The 22313-nt window shown below is 39.6% G+C and overlaps 2 protein-coding genes across 7 annotated transcripts in view; one reads left to right on the top strand and one right to left on the bottom strand.

Moving 5' to 3' along the window:
• The window catches only part of NUDCD1 (NudC domain containing 1), a 55247-nt gene extending 38665 nt beyond the window's left edge, over positions 1 to 16582 (bottom strand). Inside the window, exons 1-2 of one of the 3 annotated variants that reach the window (XM_075023822.1) lie at positions 16368 to 16582; positions 6778 to 6932 (exon numbers count right to left, since the gene is read on the bottom strand). In XM_075023822.1, coding sequence (XP_074879923.1) covers positions 6778 to 6932; positions 16368 to 16485 — 273 coding nt within the window. In that variant the 5' untranslated portion in view covers positions 16486 to 16582. Of the gene's footprint in view, positions 1 to 6777; positions 6933 to 7106; positions 7374 to 15975; positions 16097 to 16367 lie in introns of those variants that run through there. The other 2 variants (XM_075023824.1, XM_075023825.1) reach the window with 2 other exon arrangements.
• Positions 16583 to 22313, top strand: ENY2 (ENY2 transcription and export complex 2 subunit). Of its 4 annotated transcripts, none has more exons than XM_075023828.1 (5): positions 16583 to 16657; positions 17145 to 17238; positions 19092 to 19162; positions 21116 to 21190; positions 22048 to 22313. In XM_075023828.1, exons 2-5 carry the CDS (start codon positions 17171 to 17173, stop codon positions 22122 to 22124), a joined length of 291 nt encoding a protein of 96 aa, XP_074879929.1. In that variant the 5' UTR covers positions 16583 to 16657; positions 17145 to 17170; the 3' UTR covers positions 22125 to 22313. The 4 variants fall into 4 exon arrangements, with proteins under 4 accessions (XP_074879929.1, XP_074879927.1, XP_074879930.1 ...); XM_075023826.1 differs by having other exon boundaries at positions 16648 to 16763; XM_075023829.1 differs by lacking the exon at positions 16583 to 16657 and adding an exon at positions 16714 to 16763 and having other exon boundaries at positions 21057 to 21190.

Below are 22313 nucleotides of genomic sequence, written 5' to 3' on the forward strand. Positions count from 1 at the left end.
AAGACATGGGCAGACTGGAAAGGGTCCAAAGGAAGGAGGTGAAGACAATCACAGGGCTGGAGAACATGGCCTATGGGGGAAGACTGAAGGAGTTAGGTCTTGTCTCCCTGGAAAAGGCTCCAGGGGGACCTCATCATAGTATTCCAGTACTTAAAGGGCAGCTGCAAAGAGGATGGAGGCTTTGGTCCTCGCAAGAAGTCACATAAAGACAAGGGGCAATGGGTAAAAGTTGCACCAGGAGAAGAGGTTTCATCTCAACATAAAAGAATTTTTTTACAGTGAGAACAATCAATGACTGGAACAACCTCCCCAGGGACATGGCAGAGCCCCCATCACTGGAGATTTTCAAGATGCAACCGGACAAGGTGCTAGATAATCTCATCTAGGCTCCTTTTCCCATGAAAGGTTGGACCATATGAACTTCTGAGATCCCTTCCAACCTGGGCTGTTCTATGATTCTAAAAGAAACAGTGGATTCTAATGATATAAGCTTAAAAAAAAGAAAAAATATTTACCACTTTGCCCCTTATACTGATTCACAGACTTCAGGATCTGATCTGAGGTCTCCAAAAAGGTCTTCCAGTGATAACAAACAAAACCAATTCCTGTTGTTCCTGTTCTGTATCTTAAAGCAACACCTCTCAAAGTTATGGTCCTTTTCCGTCATCTCACAGACAGTTTTATATATATAAATAAAAAACATAAATGAAACAAAATTAGATACAACAGGTTTCAAAGATATTTTGCAGACTAGCGTACCTACATATATTTGAACAAATTAACTAGTCATCTCTGGAAAAAAAGGTGCCTGATTGGTCTTTACAGATCAACATTTCCCTTTTTAAACCCAATCTATCTTCTTAATCCTACAACAAATAGACTGTGGTGAGAACATAACTAATGGTCATAGAGCCAATTAACTATTTTATTTCACTAAGCTCATTTCCAGTCAGTTGATCTACAATTATTTTAGAAGCTCCACAAATCAGAAAACTCTGCTTAACAATAAAGAAATTCTTCCCTTGTTACTAGAAATCAGCATTAGTGTCACTAAAATGAAAATACATTTAAGTAGAAATATAATTTTAAAAACAGAAAAACAATCTAAAAAAAACCACCATTACAGTAACAGTTTTGAAGATATTTACGAGTATGTAAAAGGAAGCACAAACAGAAGCATATTTTTGTATTGAAAACCTGGGGGGTGAGAGAAAACAAGTAGTTATTCTGTGCCACACAAAATGCACTCTCTTACTATAGTAAGGGTGGATATGATATTAAGAAATACCAGTGAAAAAGTATCAGATTAAACCAGCATCTCATTACAGGCCCTGAAATTTCAGCCACAAATTATAATATTTTCTAAGCATCTCCAGTCCCTCTATTTTCACTCAAGCAATGGATAACTTGGGGGTGGAGGGGTGGGGGGGAATCATCTATATACATATATATTTCTAGTAAAAGAAACTCATTCTGCTCTATGAAATAAGGCAGTCAAAAATATACATACAAAGCACCATCTTTTAAAGAGTTCTTTGCACTTGTGCATGTGTATGCAATATAAAAACAGCACATTTATGCATGCAAAGTATGCCGTGGCCTCACTTGTTGAGAATCCTGTATTTGAGAGGATTTCAAATCCTTCATATTCTCCAGATGTTGTTAACATCAGATGTGCATTTAAAACATGTTCAAAGGTAAGCAAGAGAAATTGGATTTGGGTAAATACCATTTTAATAAGCAACAGCAAAAAAGACCAGATGACAAACAGATAGCCTGCTTGCCTACTTGAATTCATATTAGAGATTACTGTGTACTACAAAAAAAGTCACAAGGGCTATTATGAAACATGTAATGGAAAATATGCAAATTTGATTTTTAATTATTGGAAGCATTCAGGGTCACTTTGTAGATTCAGTTGCATCACTATGCCCCTTGAACTATTCCACCAATTTATAACACATTCAGGAGGGGAGAATGAAAGAATTAAAAAAACAAACAACAACAAAACAAAACAAACCCACAACCCAAACAAAACAAAAATCGAACAAACACTAGATACAACAAATTTGGGCTTCCCCATCTTTAACTTAATTTTAAGGTTTCACTAAGAGTCAGTGTTTTCTACAATAAAAGCATTCCATTTTAACTAGCAATGACAACTTTGCCTAGGAAAAAAAAAATCAAAATCCCATGCATCTTATAATGGAAAGAAGCATCATCATCCCTGTTAACAGTGATTTATGGAGCTATACTATGTAACATTACAGAAGACCACACTTCTGTCAGCCTTCAAGTGAATCTTAACAATAAGCTTCAAATATTTTCAGATGCAATTTAAAAAAAAAAAAATTATCAACGATTTAATCTTCTAAAGCTCATATCAGATTTATCAGCACTGAACAGGAACGTCAAGACTTAATGTATGTCCTGAAAAAAAGTGAAAAATAATCATTACATATTACAAAGCCTCCCTCTCAATAGGCAAGAAAGGAAGCACTCTTATTCACAACCTTTCTGTTCACTAATTTAACTTTAGGCGTTTATTGGAACAGTCTCTAATCTCATTCCAACCATGAAAAGGATGGACTTACTTGAAGCTGAAACAAAACCTGCCCTCAAAAACCTCCTGTGTCAGATCTGCTTTTTAACTTACTGTTTCTCCATTCACCAGCTGGTTGACAGGGGTTAATAGCAACTCCCTACTTCAGAAGTATGAGGGGATGCTGAGATACTACAGTCATATATTATACTAGCAAGAACTAGCTAAAACAGCTATAGTCATTTTAACAGAAGTCAGGTTTACTCACTGTGATTAGGTTTAAATGGCAGCAACACAGTTTCTTTAAGAAAAAACTAGATGCAGCTTCTCATCAGACCCATTTGTTCATCTCCCTCCACTTCTCTACAAAGTTTCTCTGTTTTACTATTTTTCACTGCCAAGTCTCTCTCTTATCTTTTCTACTAGCCTTTAATTCTAGGTCTGCCCAGTCCTCTACTTCTTGACAGCATACTCTGCTTCCTTTTGGCCTCTCTCAGTCTCTTCATCTATTCCAGATTTCATCTGGGTGCCTCCACTATTACAACCCCTTTCCTTTCAGCAGCTCCTCTACCTCACCTGCCTATGACACTAACCCTGATTTTGAGCCTTCTAAGCAGCCTAGGTTTCAAATTTGTGTAGAAATTCTGAGCAAACTGTTCCTCCACAGGCAAAGTCAGGCAGACCAAGCCAGGGTGTGCTCTAGCTGCTCAGGATAAGGAGCCAGTGTGCAGGTACAAGAGACAAAACGTAAAATGCAAGCTTAAAAGTTCCCTCTACTGTTCCTGACTCCCCGACACCAGGCTCCATTTAAGTAAGTGTGTCTTCAATTATATAGTTAAGTAGTAAAATTTGACTCAGGTTCTTTGGCAGGCCTGTAAGATTTAAATTTTTTAAGTTGCATCAAGAAATGCTATTGTTCCAAAGTCACAAACAGTTTATTATACTGTACAAACAAGCAATATTTCATAAGAGTTTTAAAATAAGAATGAATTTTCCAAGGAAAAGACAGGGAATGAGAAAAGACAAAACATTCCAAAAGAAAAAGGAAAAAATAAAAGCTATAAGTTATATGGCAATTTCCACAAAGTAGCCATAACAAATACATAACTTTGTTTTTATGAAAACTCAAAATACCTAGGCATTTGACACATCTCTCTAACTGAGCAAAAATGTCCACATCCAGCATTCTGAATAACAGAGCCAAGTATTTAAAACGCTGATACAGGAGTCTAAAAGATTTTGATGTTCTTCACTTTATCTGCTTCCTTATTCTGACTTATTTCAAACAGAATTCCCACATTGTTTCTGGTGCCACTAACAGTTGTTCTGAATTGAAGTTAACTGAAAGTTACAGAAACAGCATTCCACAGCTAATTCTTACTGCAATTTAGAAAGATGAAAATATAGATACCATTAAGGGGTTTAATTACATGTGAGAAGAGTTACTGGTGCCACAGTTTCTCAATTCCATTATTTGAATATAAAAAGCAACAAAGTTGTCTTTGCAAGAAGAGCTGAAGATCAAGAAATCAAGTCCAATTATTTAACTGCTGGAAGAGAAAACTATGAATATTTTTCAGCTCTATTCCAGCATTACAAACATCAAACAATTTAAAAAGTCAAGTCAGATACAAAAAACTCCACAAAAATACAAAAAACACAACTTGGTAATCCTGTCACTACACTACCCATTGGGTCTTTAAAACAAAGTATTGATGCTGGCTTTTTGAATGAAAGAAGTCCAGTAGCTGTAACAGAAGAATGTTCAAGCTTTTATGTAGTATTTCCAGTAAAGTTAGGGTAACAACTTTCTCAACCTGGTATAAAAAAAACACCTGAACACTCATCCATCGACTTAGATAAACTGTTCATGTTGACCACTTTTCTTTTTCAAATAAGTTTGATTTTGAGCAAGTGGCAAGGTATTATCTATACTTTTTGCCTTCACAGATGACATCTTTTTAAACACCTAAGTTGCAGGGATAATTCATGATTTATGGAGAACTAACACACCGCCATATTAGAATCGAAGTTGCAACTGAAATAAGAAGAACTAGAAATAATTATGTGTTAAAAAGCCTATGTGTTCTTTCACTTTGGATTTAGGATAAGCATGTGAACCTGTTCCATCTTCTGTTTTAAAGAAGACTGACACTAATTTTAATTGTGGCCGTTGTTAACTTGTAAGCTATACTTGGCTGAAAACAATATTATTTGTAATATGCATTTGACTAATATATGGCCAGGCACATTTGTAATGAGACACCTTGTTGATGTTTCTGAATACACATTCCTTTTTATACATATGCAAACATGTTTCCTTTGCGAAACAGCACTTTATTAGGACACAAGATGGCAGCTATTTATTTCACAGTCCAGTGGAACCGCAACTCGTGACAAGATACTAACCAAGTGCCATTTTCTTGAAGATTCCAACGGACCCACCAGTCCTAGGGAAGAATATTTATTATCTCAATTTACTGCACATAAAAATGCAAATTCCTGCCTGTTGTGAAATCCTTTATCTAGTTTATCTGCCAAGAAAGAAATGTACACACTTTAGTGCCCTCCTAATAAAGGCATGTATGGGGTGTCTGCGTTGTGCTGGCAGTGGGGCCTGCAGGGGCGGCCTCTGTGAGGAGAGGCCGGGGCTGTCCTGTGCCGCACACAGCCGGTTCCAGCTGGCTCCAGCAGGCTCACCACAGGGCACAGCGGAGCCTGTCGGCCAAGATGGCGGCGCGGAGCAGAGGTTCACCTGCAGCCCTTGGAGAAGATCATGGGGAAGCAGGCTGTCCCCCTGCAGCCCATGGAGGACCACAGTGGGGCAGATATCCACGCTGCAGCACATGGAAAACCCATGCTGGAGCAAGCTCCTGGTAGGAGCTTTGTGTGACTTTGTTTCTCATCATCCTACTCTAGTTTTAATTGGCAATGAATTAAATTAACTTCCCCAAAGTTGAGTCTGTTTTGCCCGTGATGGTAATTGTAAGTGATCTTCCTGTTTCTTATCTGAAGAGGGGGAATGAGAGAGCATCTGGGTGGGCATCTGGCAGCCAGCCAAGATTAACCAACCACAAGATAAAAAACACAAAAAATGAGACTCTGACAAGCCACTGTTCACAGAAGGCTTTCCCTGACAAGCTTCTTTCTTTTAGATGTTCCTACTGGGAATCCAGATGATCTCAAAAGATTTGGAAGAAGTCCCAGAAGATTCTTCTGCCTCAGCAAGAGTCTACCAAAGGCTTCAACTGCTTCTACGTTCTATGAAAAGTAAAGCAACTATTTTGCAGCTTCAGTTCTCAGCCTACCATCCTCTGGAAACCTGTATTTCCTGAAAAAAAACCCCAGAACTACGATTTCAGGATTTTTCTCAGCTTAGCCCTAGCCTAGTAATTTCCACTCGCAGAACCTTGCACCGAGTAAGCCACGCTCTCTCAAAAAAATCAGACATCACCCTGTGTTTTCTTTTGTCCCACAGGCTTACAAGTCAAATTCCTTGGTAGCACGACAATGGATATTTTCCTTTCCACACAGTCTTTTACTCCTTAATGACCAAGCATGTACCAGAAACACAGTGTCCACAGAGCCATGTCCTTTACCCTCCAGAATGAAGAGCTTTGTAATGGAAACTAGCACATCCATGCATTAAAATGGCTCAAAAGAAACAGAAAATTTGACTCCTTAAGAACATGAGTATAAAAGCAGAGAACTGTCATGTTTTTCAGACTTGGCCTAGCTTGCTTACACTCTATTTCAAGTTTGCCCAGGGCCACCAGAATCTTTTTGCCCTCAACAAGTGATGCCCAGATTAAGCTATTAGTCCATAAAGGCTTGCATTTCTAATGCATACAGCTTCCTTCTCTTCTTATATCTGCAATCAAATTTTCAAATTAGCAAACAGACAAACATTAAGTAACATAGGGAGAAACAGCCAGCAACTAGAAAAGAAGCATCTACTCTTTTCTTCAGCTTATCACCATGTCTATCTTCCCCAGAATGGAAGCAGATGCAACACTATTGCGATACTAATGCAATACTACTAACAAAAAGATGTCAGAAACCTCACTTAAAATCCTTTCATCCTTCCTGGTGAACTGCATTTTTGTTAATCTACCTGTCTTGCTGGCAAGAGCTTCCCCCAGTTTTTGCATTTGGATCCTAGTTGCCATATTTTCTACCTTATCTACCCCCCATCTTTTCAAATTCAGTAATTTTTTTAAAAAGTTGATTCTTACCAGAGTCACTGACAGATTCATAACCCTTCCAAACTGATCAACATAGTAGACATTATCCTGGTACCAGGAATCAAGGTGAAGATAATTATACATGCCAAAAGCACGCATGTGGTCAAGGGTATATTGATCATCTCGAAGTTTCACTTCTGCTACAGCTGGGGGAGGGAAAAAAAAAAGACTATTTCAACATTTATTTATTTATTTAAAAATTACTAATTAATAGTTTAAAGTTCAAACTAATAATTTTTAAATAATTCTTCCATCCTTAGTCCATAGGTCTGGTTTATTTGAAGAAAAATACACTATGTATACATAGTTTAAAATTTTACCATAAACTTGGAAAGCAGATCATCCACACTGAAGGCCACTGCAGTCATTCACTGTGATCATGTAATAACTATTACCATTGATAGTGGCCTATTGTGGTGGGTTGACCCTGGCTGGATGCAGGTGCCCACCGAAGCCGCTCTATCACTCCCCTCCTCAGCTGGACAGGGAAGAGAAAATATAATTAAAAGTTCATGGGTTGAGATAAGGACAGGGAGAGATCACTTGCTAAATTACCATCACAGGCAAAACAGAGTTGACTTGGGGAAATTAGTTTCATTTATTACCAATCAAATCAGCGTCGGATGATGAGAAATAAAACCAAATCGTAAAACACCTTCCCCCCACCCCTCACTTCTTCCTGTCCCCTGCTCCAGCATGGGGTCCCTCCCACGGGAGACAGTCCTCCACAAACTTCTCCAACGTGAGTCCTTCCCATAGGCTGCAGTTCTTCATGAACTGCTCCAGTGTGGGTCCCTTCCAATGGGCAGCAGTCCTTCAGGTACAGACTGCTCCAGCACAGGTCCCCCATGGGGTCACAAGTCCTGCCAGGAACCTGCTCCAGCGTGGGCTTCCCACAGGGTCACAGCCTCCTTCCAGCATCCCCCTGCTCCGGCGTGGGGTCCTCCACAGCCTGCAGGTGGATATCTGCTCCACCGTGGACCTCCATGGGCTGCAGGGGAACTGCCTGCCTCACCATGGTCTTCCCCACGGGCTGCAGGGGAATCTCTGCTCCGGCGCCTGGAGCACCTCCTCCCCCTCCTTCTTCACTGACCTGGGTGTCTGCAGGGCTGTTTTTCTCACATATTCTCACTCCTCTCTCTGTTGCTGCTGTTCTTGTGTAGAAACTTTTTCCCTTCTTAGATCTGTTATCCCAGAGGCACTATCACTGTCGCTGATGGGCTCAGCCTTGGCCAGCAGCGGGACCATCTTGGAGCTGGCTGGCATTGGCTCTGTCAGACATGGGGGAAGCTTCTGGCATCTTCTCACAGAAGCCACCCCTGTAGCCCCTCTGCTACCAAAACCTGGCCATGCAAACCCAATTCACCTATACTGTCTCTTCCCGACATGTGTTGAGACAACAATTTGTCAATAACCCTCACAAGATGAAACACACATCCGACAACTCTGTAAAACCTACTTTGTAACCTTAGTCTGCTTGGGAAGAGCAGGAATCATTCCTGATATGTACATGGTATCAAGGTAAGGGAAGAAAATTCTGCTCTACTTTAACTACAAGAAAACAACAGCCAAAAGAAATATCCTGTCTAACTACATGGATTTCACAGTCTTAAATTCCTAATCAAGTTATCAACACTTGCAAGGCAAAAGATTAAAACAGTACAAAGCAGAATTAGTACACGGCCATTACAAAAAACTCTATGTTCCTAGCACTCCCACTGAGGTTGAAATCTTGAGAAATGTCCAAGATACCATCAAAATTTCAGACTAAGCTTTTTCCAACTGAAAGAGGCTGCAAAGAATGGCTGTTCGCTATAATGGTTCCTTCTTCAAGGCAAGAAGCATGTTACCTACAGTCATCCATTTGAGCAAGATTTTTCCAAATAGAAAACCCCACTTTAGCTACCAGTAATCGTAACTAGGATTATAATTCTAAGACTAACCAAAGTTTTATTTAAACTAGCTGCAGCTCTTTCTTCCTACTCCATATCCATACAGAGATCAAGCAGATGTAGTCCAGAAAATCCTCAAGTTTTAGCAAAGACATTAGCAGAAGTCTAGTCCATCCTTCTGCAAATAGTTTCAGACAGACTGGAACTCCAGTTCATGCTCCAGTACAGTCATCCCAGGATCCTTATTTTCCCTGCAGGAAGTTTATCTCAAACTTGAAACAACAAGCAAAATCCTTTAGAAAGTTATAAGTAAACTCTGTCAGCCCATGATGATTAGCCTTCAAACCCAGAGTATGCAGAAAATACCTCAAGGCTAATCCTTCTCATAGGAAGAGTTATTTTAGTTCCTACTTTTTCAGCTTTCACTCCCTTCCCTTTTCTGCTCAGAAACAGAGCAAAGCTATTTCCAATATTTCATCTCCATTTACCCCGTAACAGGGACCATTCACAACTGTATGCCAGCAGTCCTCATCTTAGATTTCTTACACTCTTCTTTAGCATCTACTTAAAACCTACTGAAGAAGCAGTAGTATATTCTACTCTGCCAGAACACTGATTACTGCAAACAGTAGTTTATTTTGCAGTACAATAAATGCCACTGCATAGCTATCATGATGCCATCAATCAGAAAGTCATTAGATGGCTCAGAACTGACCCCGTTAGAGATACTGGCTATTAACATAAAAGTGGCTATAGGAAACTATGCAAGATTATACTGTCTGATTAATAAAAAAATCCAGTCATACTATACAAAATGGTTGCAAAATGACAGCATAATTAGCAATTAGTCTCCTAATCACTGTTGATATTTGCAAACCAACAGCATTAATTCCACTCGGCTCAAATAATTATTCAGATTCACCACACAGGAGGGATTTCTGTACCTCTGCAATTAATACATTACTGTTTCCCAAGCCATGGCCCTTCAAAAAAAGCCAGAATACCAACAAAGGAGTGAGAAGAAAATACACCTATCATAATGGGAAAGGCTGCTACCCATTCCAATTTCTACTTTAACTAATTAGAATATTTTACAGGAAATCACACTGTAAAAGAAATTAGAAGGATGTGTTGCAAAAACACATTTTAAAGCTGTTTGTACAATCAAGCTTTATCACAGACATATTCTTCCCAACACAAGAGATGATGTGAATATTCTGTAAACAATTAAAGACAAAACCAAATATAATCCAAGATAATTATTTTCAGTGAAACCAAGTACATGTCATCTACTTCCTTTATAGCTACATTAATTGATCTTCTGAAATTAGAATACACATGTGGAAGCATGTAAAGCTTTTTTAGCACAGAAAACCTAAAATTTTTTAATTTTGTAAAGGTTCCTTTCTCCACGTCTCCCCCTCCACCCCAGACACATTGCTACTGTCAGAATTGTAACTAAAACACATACAAATAGAGAAAATAGTCCAAACTAGATGTTCCCTAAAGCAAATGTGTAACCTTTCAAGAAAATTCTTGGAAAAATATACTATTGATAAACTGATTGTAAGGTGATAAGCTTTACAAAAGCTGGAAGAACACGAATAAACTCTCTGTCCTTGAGTTTTTCAGCCTGTATTCCTGACAAGCCCTGAATAATAAGGGGTCAGGAACAGGAGATTCAAATCCCTTGTATAATTGCAATATGTAATTAATTCTTCATAAACAGAAGCCAGAAACTATACAATTTGTAGGTGATTTTAAACCAGGAAATCAAACAAATGTGTACTGTCATGAAACACTTATAGCTCTCTGCCAAGAAGTACTTACAGCAACTATTCCATCCTTGATTAATTGAAACCCATTCTGTGATCAAGTGATATGTGTGCACAAATGCCATTTCCTATCACACACCATGTGCTCAGATAGTTTATAGGAGATTTTATACTAGGACTAAGTTCACTCCTTCCTTTCTACAGCCTTCCAGGTTCAAGTTTTCTTTACGGTCCTTGGAAAAATGACAAGAAAACCAACAGAGCTGAGTGCAGGAAAAAAATGAAGGACAAAAGGGAGAAGAAATGGAAACTTTATTAAAGTAAATTCAGAAAAATAGAAGTTAATATAAAAGTAAAAGAAGAAATACTTCAATCAGATCATCACCTTAATCAGTCACATAGTATTGCAGTTTTTTTGGTTGTTTGGTCAGGATTTATTGCTGATTTGTTGTTGTTTGGTTCATGGGTGGTTTTTTGGTTTTGTTTTGGGGTTTTTGTTTGGGGTTTTGGTTTTCAGGGTTTTTTTAGGAGTCAGACTAATTCTCTAGCTTCAGCTTTCGGGGTTCAATTAACAAGCAGCAGTTAATGGCAGCTGTTCAACAGAATGATAAATGGTCTCCTTCAAGTTTCTGATAAATACATCTGCACTACTAAACCCCAGGAACATTGATTCATGCTCTCTCACACCAGAAAAGAGAGAACATATAAACTAAATCTCAGCTTTCAATATTATTTCCCAACAACCCTAGTTAGGTGGGATATTTCAGATAAGTACAAAGAAAATTATGCCACTTTCTAGAATTGTATTTTTCTCCAGCTCCATGCTTAAAAAAAGTAATTTGACTCAAAACAGTTCGAAGATAAAAGATTTTCACTCAGACCGCCTTTACTTACAAGCAAAAGCACTAAATACAAAGCAACTCATAAGAATCAACAGGGGTAAGACATCCCTAACCTAACTGGATCTTATTATAATTATTACTGTGCACTGCAAAAAAAAATCTCCTCTGAATAAAGAACGCTATCAAGGGACTTATACTTTCAATGAATAATGAAGTCTAACATCTGCCATCAAACACTATAAAGCAAAACTGGAGGAAAAAAAACAAAAAGAGATAAAAAAGGGTGAGAAACCCTCTCCCCCCTTTTTAGATGTTTTACTGAATATATCAAAACATCTTTACAATACCTGAAAGTACATAAATAATTACAACAACATATTATTTTGGGGCATCGAATGTTATATGCTTGTATGTCATACTTTGTTTTGCAATGCCACCCAGTGGAAGCAATTTAGTATTTCATGTACATTTACCTACTAGTGGAAGAGACTACATTAATTTATTTTTCTAGTAGCAGCATTCAAAGGATCCTTCTAACCCTGCATTCTTTTTCTTTTAGTATTAACAAATATGTTTTTATTGTTAATGGCAGCATCATCTCATTGCTGTTGTTGAGTAAAAGTACAAGGCTTGTTTATTCTACTGCAGTAAGTATGTTAATAGACTAAACACAAAAATTTACTGTTTAGTAAACACATAGCTTGCTGAAAACAAGCACAGGCTGACGGATACCATGTAATGATTTTTTTTTGCCTGATCAGATTACTTACAGAGGTATGAAAAGTAAACGGGATGTATCATGCCCTAAATTGAACAAATAAATTTAACAAGATCCAAAAACTAGCAAGGTATTTGTGAAAGTATCACTACAGCAATGCATAAATTTATAAGCTGACTTGTGCCAGCTACAAGAACCATTTTCTTTAACAACAGTTCCAAGGCAGAACTTGCCTCTACACTATCTTTTTCTTTCTCAAGAAATTTAAGTACAACAAAAGACCAGATACACATGTGCCTGAAACCTAAACCTAGATTTATGAACTACAGCTGTAAATGTCTGAAAAAGCCAGGGTTCAGCTTCTTAGTATTTCCCATACATTACTTTGAAAACTTTTTTCTATATTTAATTTTTTAAATGGAAATGGAAAATGCAAATGGAAATCTCTATAAATGTTTGAAACATATCAGTACCTCTGTCTCCAGGAAAAGTCATAAACATATGTTTTCCATGTAGCATTACTAATGGGGAACGACTTTTCACTAAATTACAGTTAAAGAGCAACTACTTTTCATTGAAGTACAGACCTTCTGGTCTAAACAGGCTGCAAATAGAGCAGTCATTTATTAACAACATTTTTCAAAAAAAGTGATAAAAAATCCTAAATGCACCTGACCAAAGGAATACATTCTCTGCGTATTCTCCTGGCTTGCAGCAGGAGCTCCATGTTTGAGTGAATATTTACTATGCCTTTTAGCTGTTATTGTATCAAAAAGCATACACTACATCACATGTCTATTTGGCAGAATCATTATACAAGATAGAGAGGAAAGGCATGAGAAATATCCACATTTGAATAAATTCTAAGCCTCTGGGGGAAAAAAAAAAAAAAAAAAGGGATTCACGTTACATCTGACCAGTGGAAGTCAAGAGCAAGGTTCTCATTCCTTCAAAAATGTCGTGCATCTTAGATATGCTCCTTGCTGAAGACAAGGATTTGCCCCACAATCACCGCTTTGGGCTCTTGCTGAGATCAGATCAGGGCAGAAGAGGTGACAGTAAACAAGATGCTCTTTCCTCCCTCCCAAAGGCTCAGTGATCTAAAAGAAAGGCATTACAAAGCTCAATGCAAAGGAAGCACTTGAAAATAAGTTATGGAAATAAACTAAGGAAAATAAGGAGAAAAATAGACGAAATTTAGGATGAAGAGTTGGGAATTAAAGGTATAATAGTGTGAGACTCATTCCTAGTCAAAGCATGTTACCAGGATGAGAGATAAGAGAAGAGAAATGATTGTGAAAGTTTAGATTAACTAGGACAGAATGGGTAGGAGTAAGGAAGAAATAAAAGAACATGCAAATCAGTGTATTTAAAAGGGAACATAAGATATCAGAATTTCACCATTCTTCTTCACTGTGACCATATATTTAAGAAATTCACTAGAAAATTCCCCTCTACTACAGATCTAATAAATAAATAAATAAATGTTTTAAATTTCTTTCTGCTTCAACTGCACATCTGACCACAGCAAATTCCTGGCAGCCACAGTTTGATGGTTAAAGGCAAATTAGAACTGAATACTAAGTTTTACACAATGGTCAGAAAATGAAGCTCATTGTAGTCCACATGAGCATGACAACTACCACAAGTTGTCCCGCAATACCATGTGCTGCTATTCACCAGCTCCAGTAGTAGAAGCCTGCAGCAATTCCATGTGTCAATTTGGGGGGGGGTCATTTTATTTTCTAGCTAGCAGTGAAATTCATAAAAATGGATAAATACAAAAACATAGACAAAAATATTGACAAAGAAGATTAATACGCTAATGCTTAATACACAAGTTTGCAATAACACTGCATAAACACTTCAACCACAGCTGAGTTAATCAGTTCTACCTAAGAATGAGTTCCTGTTGCTATTTATTGTCATGTATTCCAAGTACTCTGAACCTGACATGTTCATCTTACTGCCATTAAATTTGGGATGCCACACAGGCAGGCTCCAAAGATCAGGTCATTTGAGACAAGCACTCCTGAAATAGTTTCCTGGAAAACAAACAAAAAAGTCAATAACCTTTTTACATTAATCTTCCAGATTCTACTACCACATTTTTGCACACAGTTGAGAATAAAATTGGAAATGAGTTATGCTGACAGTGTTCCTAAACATTTGGGGTTTTTTTCAGCTATTATACTTTACTCACTCCCACTTTAAGGAAATAAAATCAAACTCTTCACTCAGTGACAAATATTAATTTAATAACCCACAAACTACCAAGTTCTTCATCACATTCCCAAGACTTTTAATCTGCTCACAAATGTGTTGGAAAGCAGAAGTCCTTGGCCTTCTCACACAGTATTAATTTCTTCTCCCATGTAGTAATTTGAAAAAGCCATGGCTTACACACCATCCGTGGTCTCTACAACTCAACCCATTATTACTGCGCAACATAAAAGTCAAGTTATGGAAGGATACCCTCAGTCTAACGCATATGTAGACCACTGACACCAGGAAATGCAAAATTCAGGTACAGAACATCTCTGTACCGTGAGGAAACTGCCTTGAAGCAAGCAGAAGAAAACCAGCAAAGAGAAAGAGCCAGCTGTATGGCCTAAGAGCAGGCTGAAATATGGACAAACAAAACATCTAGAAGACAGACATAGGGCCTGGTTTGGTTTATATTTCAAGTTACTACTTTAAAAAACAACAACAAAGCTTTCCACTCTCCAGTGGAACAATATCTATATATAAATACATACACACACAGAGAACAGAATAAGTGACTTGGTATTAATGATTTAGTAGGATGAGTAGGACAGCTGAATAAGTTAGACCAAAATGAGTCAGGCTCTGTGCTGTGGGAAGTGGAGAAAGAAAAGTACACAGGCAGACATACCAATCTTCTATCACACAGGTTACTGTAACTATCATGTAAAATATCTGAACGGACAAGAACTGACTAGATCCATCTCTCCATTAGCAACTCCATCATTCAAACATTTTAATGAAAATCTGTAATCCTCATCTATTTAGAATAGGTGCACAACTGACTATCCAAGAACCACATAGCTTGTTTGGCCATAGGCAGAACATCAAATAAAGGACAAAGTAAGAGACTGTACCTACGCTGTTGCCACCTTTGGCACAGCTGTAGTATGCTCCTAACACACATACACTCACTTACATTTGGACTAGCTTTTGAAAGGTGGCACCTAAATCAGTCTTCCAGTAAAAATGTCAAAATACATAACAAAAATGTTACTTTCATTAAATTTTCCAGTGCTATCATAGATATGCATACAGTATTGCCTTAGTCTCGTTCACTCGTCCTTCAATACACAATTCACATACAACTTCCATCTTACTGTGGACAGCTCACCATGGCAAACATACCTTTCTGATCCACTACTAATACAATGTATTCACCACAAAACTAAAGTAACACATAACGGATAACTCTGTAGACAGGTATATTGTTCAGTAAATACACAGAGGTAGAGATCAGTCCACCCAAATAGTACATTACTGTCCCAGCTTTATCAAAAAAAGGAGACTAATTCATCCACCTTACGAAAGACTTAAATTTCACAACTCAATAGAAGGTAGAATGTTGAGAGGTTTCAGGGGGCATGGCTAAGGTTGTACGCACATACCCGACAAGACTTTGAGCTAATGTTCTTCTCAGTGAATTAGCCCATTAACAGGCCAGTACCTCAAATGTCAATAATGCTTAGCAGAGCGTGGAATGCATTGCCTGAAGATCCACCTCTGAACTGTGGGCAGAGTAAGAAGAAAAACCGGCTAATTTGCTGAAGTTTGTCGAAGATACTAATTTCATCCCTATTTCTCTAAACGGCACGGACTCCATCACGCTCATGTGCACACTACCCCTGCGAACCCGTCCTCTGGCCTTACCACACGCGCACAAGCCAAGACCCGATTCAGCACGCTGATTTTCTTACCCGTTTGGAAACCAAGTCCAAACTCGCAGGGGCAGACAGTTGCCGGGCAGTGACTCGACAACCGTCAGAGCCCTTGGTCCACCGTGAAGACACGTGAAGGGGGGGGGCGGACACACCGATGAGAGAACGCTGCGGCCCATCGCGACGGCAGAAATCGAGACGAAACACCGGCTCCCTTAAACGCCCGCCGGCCTCCCGGTAAGGCGGCTCTCCCCAGCTCAGGGCACGCTTGCACCGAGGGCCGCTGGGCCAGGCCGCGGAGCACGGCGAGAGGACGGAGCCGGTGCCCTCCCCCGCTGCCCAGGGGGCCGGCCGGGCCGCAGGGCGAAGCGGAGGCCCGGCGGGCTCACCCCCCCCCCCGCCCCGCCGCCGGACCCAGCCCCGCTCCTCACCCGCGTCGAGCCCCAGCTGGTAGCAGGCCAGCGGCTCCAGGGACAGCTTGTAGCCCTCGAACTTGGGGTCCAGGAGCAGGCGCTTGGCCTGCAGGGAGCAGTGGGCGGCGCCCGCCATGCCGCCGCTCCGGGGACAACTTCGGGAAGAGGCGGGAACTCGGCGGCGCGCCGGCGACGGGCGCAAGCCGCCGCCGAGCACCACGGGAAAGGCCGCGCTGGCGTCTGGGCGTCCGGCGGCGGGGCGTGACGGGAGCGGCAGTCCGGGACCGAACGCCGCCGCGGGCCCCCGGGTACGCCGGGAGTTGTAGTCGCCGAGCGAGCGGGCGGCGGCTTTCCCCGTGCGTCCGGGCGGCGGCTCCGCCTCCTGCCGCCGGGGACTGGCGGCGCCGCGGCGGGGTGAGGCGGGGGCGCGCGCCGGGCCGGGGCCTGCCGGCGCCTTGGCCTGGGCCCGGGCCCGGGCCGCGGGGTGGGGCGCGGCGCCGCCGCCGCCGGGTATGAGGGGGGGCCCGGGCGGGCGAAGCGGGGGGGCCGCGCCCGCGCAAGCGGCCCGTTGAGGGACCGGTCCCCCCGGGGCTCGGGCGGCCGGGTGAGAAGCCGTTCCGGTGCTGCCGTGTGTGCGTGCTCCTCCCCCGAGCCCGTCACGCACCGGTGCTGCCGTCGTTATCTGCGGGGGGTGTAAATGGTCACGGCGCTGCGCGTAGTTCTGTGCAAGTGACTCTTCTGTTTGTCGCGATAGCGACACCAACGCGCGTCAAAACTCTCTTCTGCCCCGCGCAGGTCTGTGAAAAACCTAGATTGCCAAAATGAATAAAGATGCCCAGATGAGAGCAACCATTAACCAAAAGCTAATAGAAACAGGAGAGCGAGAACGGTAAGTGGGTTTCCTGCTCTTCTGCCAGTAAGAGGCTTCATGTATTCTCAGACGTGAACTATACCTAGACGTAAAGATTAAGTAAACTTAACTCTAAATTTTTGAAATGCCTGCATGTGAAAGTCTTATATAAAGTTATATATAAAATTTAAAAAAAAACACTTGTACGGTTTGCCTTTTGACCTGTTTTGTTTTACTTTTACACTTGAGAAGATGGGAAAATAAAGGATGGGGTAGTTGGCTTATGGACTCTAATGCTTTTTCTTACTCTGGTATTTTGTGTTGGAAAGCTCTTGGTTTATACAAAAATCACCATTAAATGCAATTTGTTGCGGTTAAGTCTTGTTATTTCCTGAGAAGGAGACAAAACTTTCCTTTTTGCTTTCAAGTTTTTCTTGTGTTCCTATCCCTTCTCTAGTTAAGGAAAGAAATATACACTGGAACACATAAAACAGCTCTTGTGCAAGTCATTGCAGAGATTCCAATAAAAGTAGCTAGTTTTTGGCCTTTTGTTGCCTCTTCAGTCTGTTCTATTTGCACATAGTGATACATATTTACATATCACTAATGTGCTTATGACATTTCCATCCTAGTTGTTTCACTGTATTGGTCACACCGTGCACCAAAAGCTCTATTTCCTTCATATTTCAAGGCCTGTATGAGAAGGAAGGAGTCTTCTTCCTAGGTCATCGCACAGCCCTGGGCCTCGTGTAGCCTTTTGTAGACTGGCATGGTTTCTGTGCTCTACTTATTTCCTGGCTGTGACATCCCCTCAGAGATTGCACAGAGCTTCAGCAGAGCAAGCAATTTCTTGAAATGGTATTGGGACCTATTTTATTGTAATTTAAGAAGAGCTTTGACAGGATGTCCAAAGCTGTATTATAACCAAGCTTTATCAGAGCTGTACTATGATCAGAGACAGAGCACTCTGATGTCTTGAATTAAGAATATCCAGAAGCAGTGAATTTCACCTGTATTGTTACTCTGCTTTTTGTCATCCGTTCATCTGCCTTCTACACAATTCACTGAGTAAAAGGGATTAGACCTACACAGTTTAGCCTCTTACTGCAATCCTTTCATTCATAAAACCAGAATTTTTCTAGAATTATTTAGGATGGTACAAGGCAAGTAGGCTTGCTAGCTGATGGAATAAAGATATTAAAGCTTGTTTTATCATATATTACTTTCATTTTCCCTTCTTCCATTTTTCAGTGCTAATTTTCACTTTTTTACCTAGCTTTCAATGTTCTCTTTTGATACATGGAGTAGATGTATCATTGCGGCAGATTGTGTGTCTTCTCTGTTTAATGCCTGAATCCTTGTTGCTTATGCTTATAATTGCTAACCACACTTAGGAAGACAAGATACATGATCCCTTTGTCTTCACCCAACATGAGGTAAAGTTTAACTGGGGAGAGAAACCTGCAGTTGAAGACAGTAGTACAGAATTCTCCTTTCAGAAAGGAGGGGGGAAGGTTCTATTTATGTTAAAGGCCTGGTTTCAGCTGAAATATTCTAACTTTGAAAGTTAGCATACATTTGCTAACAGAGTAGACTTGGGCAGTTCAAGTGATTCAAGGGCTTCTACCTCTTTTCTGTGGCTGCAGCATCAATGCTGCCTGAAGAAATACTGTGAATTAGCTCCTGAGCCACCAACTCCTCATAGTCCCAAGATGGTGAACTGAAATTGGTGCTCATTCGGGTTAGGATTCACATGCTGTTCAGCTATTTCTGCTGCTGGTCTGGGATTTCTGCTATGAGTGGTAGTTGTAGGCTTAACTTTCACACTGAAGCATATTTAAGCTGTCAGGAATGTTTGCTGTTCCTAACAAGTTTGTATATTGTCTTAACAGCCTTAAAGAGTTGCTGAGAGCCAAATTAATTGAATGCGGCTGGAAGGATCAGTTGAAGGCACATTGCAAAGGTAACGGTGGTCAAACAACTAATACTCTTCGTAATCAACTGAGTTTCTGGTCAAGTAAAAGTACCAGATGAAGGCTTTACTGCCTAACAGTCAATTTAAACGAGAGTTGGGCAAGAAGAAAGTACCCCCGGCAATTGGTTTTGCAAGAAAGCATCTTGGCAAAAAATCTTGAAACTTCTCTGATCTGAACCCTATTAAACTTCTGAGGAAAGTATTGGAATTGATTCTCTAAATATTCGCGATGATACAGCTTTCTGTTTTGAGAGGGATGATGTCCTTACCACAGGAGATTAAAAACCAAGATAAAGGAAAATGGAGCAGATACAGCAACTTAGAAACTTAGGAGAACTTTGTTGTCTGCATATGGGAGAGAAAGAAGTGCATTTGTACTCTTTCTAAATACAGTTCTAGAAAATAAGATCATCTACTTAGATGAGAGAAAACAAGCAGATGAACTTCTAAATACCCAAATTTTTATTTTTAAGTATTTAGCATTACTACAATTTACTGACTTGTAAATTGTATGAAACTGTTATAAATAGTATTTAAGCATCCAGGAATATTACCGCATCATGAAATTTCCTTAAAGCAAATAACAAATCCCTTGAGCTTTCACTTTAATTCTGATTTGGTCTATTGTGCCTAGCAACTCAATATTCCATTACAAAGTTTTTCTTTTTGTAGAGCCGAGTGTGTTAAATTGTTTTCATACGTGGATTTGCAGAGAAGGCTGAAATGATTCATGCTTGCAGTTGTCTGCCTGATGCCACTGCCAGAGATTACCCATTTCAATAGTACAGATAGTGAAAGGGATGTTTATCTGCCTTCTGAACTACACACTGTATACTCTGCTATAGTAAAGTTATGTAAAATTATTTGGTTTACATTAGTACTTTGAACTGTAACTGCAGCTGCTAAGAATGCAAATATAAGTTCATTTGTCCCCATTAAGGGCCTAATAACCTCCAAAAGAAAGGACAGAGAGGGATTTGGGGGGGTTTGGTGGGGTTTTTTTGTTGTTGTTTTGTTGGGGTGGGGCTTTTGGGGCGTGGGTTTTGGTGCGGTTTTTTTGGTAGCTTGTTCTAGAGCCTCTTGCCATTGTGGATTAGGGCCAATAATTGAGCAATCCAGGATTAATTTTTACAGGGAATGCAGCCAAGAAAAACAGTTTACAAATAGTTCATGTGACGTCAGTTCAGAAAACATATTTAGTGTCTCGGGGACAATCAATCCTATGTACTGACATACAGTTAAAAACATTCGTGTTTAGACAAAATACTTTAGGTTTATGCCACTAAATTGAGGTTTCTTCTCAGCATTGACTTCTGCATTTTTCAATAGTCTTCAAGGCACTATAAGTAGACAGTTGTTTAAATACTGGTATGTATTAATTGTACAGTATATCATAATCATAGCTTTTATTTTGCTGTAGATGTATACCTTTCTTTCAGATATTCTTTTTTACTTTGCTGAAATATATAGAGAGATGTTGTTTAAACCAGTTAGGAAGAGTTGTAATATTTACTGTCTCTCTGCTCTCCCTTGTTGTGTGTTCCAAAGTCTTTTTCCAATTGCATCTCTTTCTCACTATTGTGTAAATAATGTGTCTGAAGATGTAAGTGGACCAACTTGTGAACTGCTACAACACTCAAGTAATATGCACATCTGGTAATGCTCAGATAAGCTTAAACTTTGTAACGTTTGATTTTAGAATAGGAGCTGATCAAGATGCATCAGGAGTGATGCATCCTTAAACCTATGGTTTGCATGAGAGACTAAATCCACTGTACAATGCAGTAGGTACTGAGTTAATAACCTACATTTAGGTCACATGCTACTTTGTATTCTCTGATGACCTATGCATGCAGGTTTTGTCTCTTAATCATTGGCACAGGCTTTGTCTTCTAATGGATGGATTAAAAGACTTAAAATATCGGTCTTGGTCTTCCCCAGATGTCATTAAAGAAAAAGGATTAGAGCACGTCACTGTTGATGATTTGGTGGCAGAAATCACTCCTAAAGGCAGAGGTAAGAAAATGCAAACATGGATGTGGTAGTACATCAATAAGCATACCTACCTGTATTTCATTAATATTTTTAAAGCAGCATTATGAACTGCATATATGAAGGAAAAAAGTTCATAGCTTGATATTAACTACAAATAAAACATGAATTTGTATTGTGTAACAGCCATTCAAAATCTGTAATGAGCCTGTATTCATCTTTATAATTGACTTAATAGTCCCAAGAAAACTTTCGTTATGCAGCAGAGATGTTTTAAAATTCCAATACTTTTTAAGATGGAAAACCTAAACTAACAGTACTAGTGTAGTGGGAAGAGGAAAGGACATAGCATACACATACAGAAAAATGGAATCTCCTAAGGAAATAGTGCAGTCTTCTTTATATAGTCCTTGGACTCTCTAATAGGCTTTGTTAATGGGAGAAACTTCATTAAGTCTTAAAGAAAAATAGCCCTTCAAAATAACTTGCTGAAGCCTCTTACTCTGAGGTCATGGCTGAGTTTGTTGGGGTTTTTTTGTCTCAAATTTGTGAAGAAAAAAGGTAGGATAATCAAACTAGTTCCTGGTGGTTATATCCTGTTTACTGTTGAATAATCCTTTCCCTCAAACCTTCCAATTTTCTTGACTATGGCTAAGCAAAAAACTACCAATAACAACAGTGTTCTCAATAGACTTCAATTTTAGCTTATTTTAAATGGGAAAAACATAGATGTGCTACATGAAAATCAAGTAGCTTCAGTTACTTTAGGTGTTAAGAGAATTGCAATAACAAACAAAGAATAGAAGTAGCTGTTGTAAAAGGTTGGTATTAGTGTATCTTCCATCTTGTCTTTTTTACTTGCTTTCTTATTTGTGTTTCAGCCTTGGTACCAGACAGTGTAAAGAAGGAACTCTTGCAAAGAATCAGAACCTTCCTTGCCCAGCATGCCAGTCTTTAACTTCAATATTCGTCTGGGATACTGTGTTGCTTCTGTATTATGTCAATCATGTCAGGATTTGAATGCAGTTTACATACTTAAGGATGGAAAATCTTTTTTTTTTTTTTTTTTTTGTATGATGAGTTGAAGTTTCTTTACACTGCATCGATTTCTTAAACTTGGTGTTATTTTAATAAAAAATTTTGTGGA

The sequence above is a fragment of the Buteo buteo genome, chromosome 3 (assembly GCF_964188355.1).
Source record: "Buteo buteo chromosome 3, bButBut1.hap1.1, whole genome shotgun sequence".
Taxonomy (NCBI): Eukaryota; Metazoa; Chordata; class Aves; order Accipitriformes; family Accipitridae; genus Buteo; species Buteo buteo.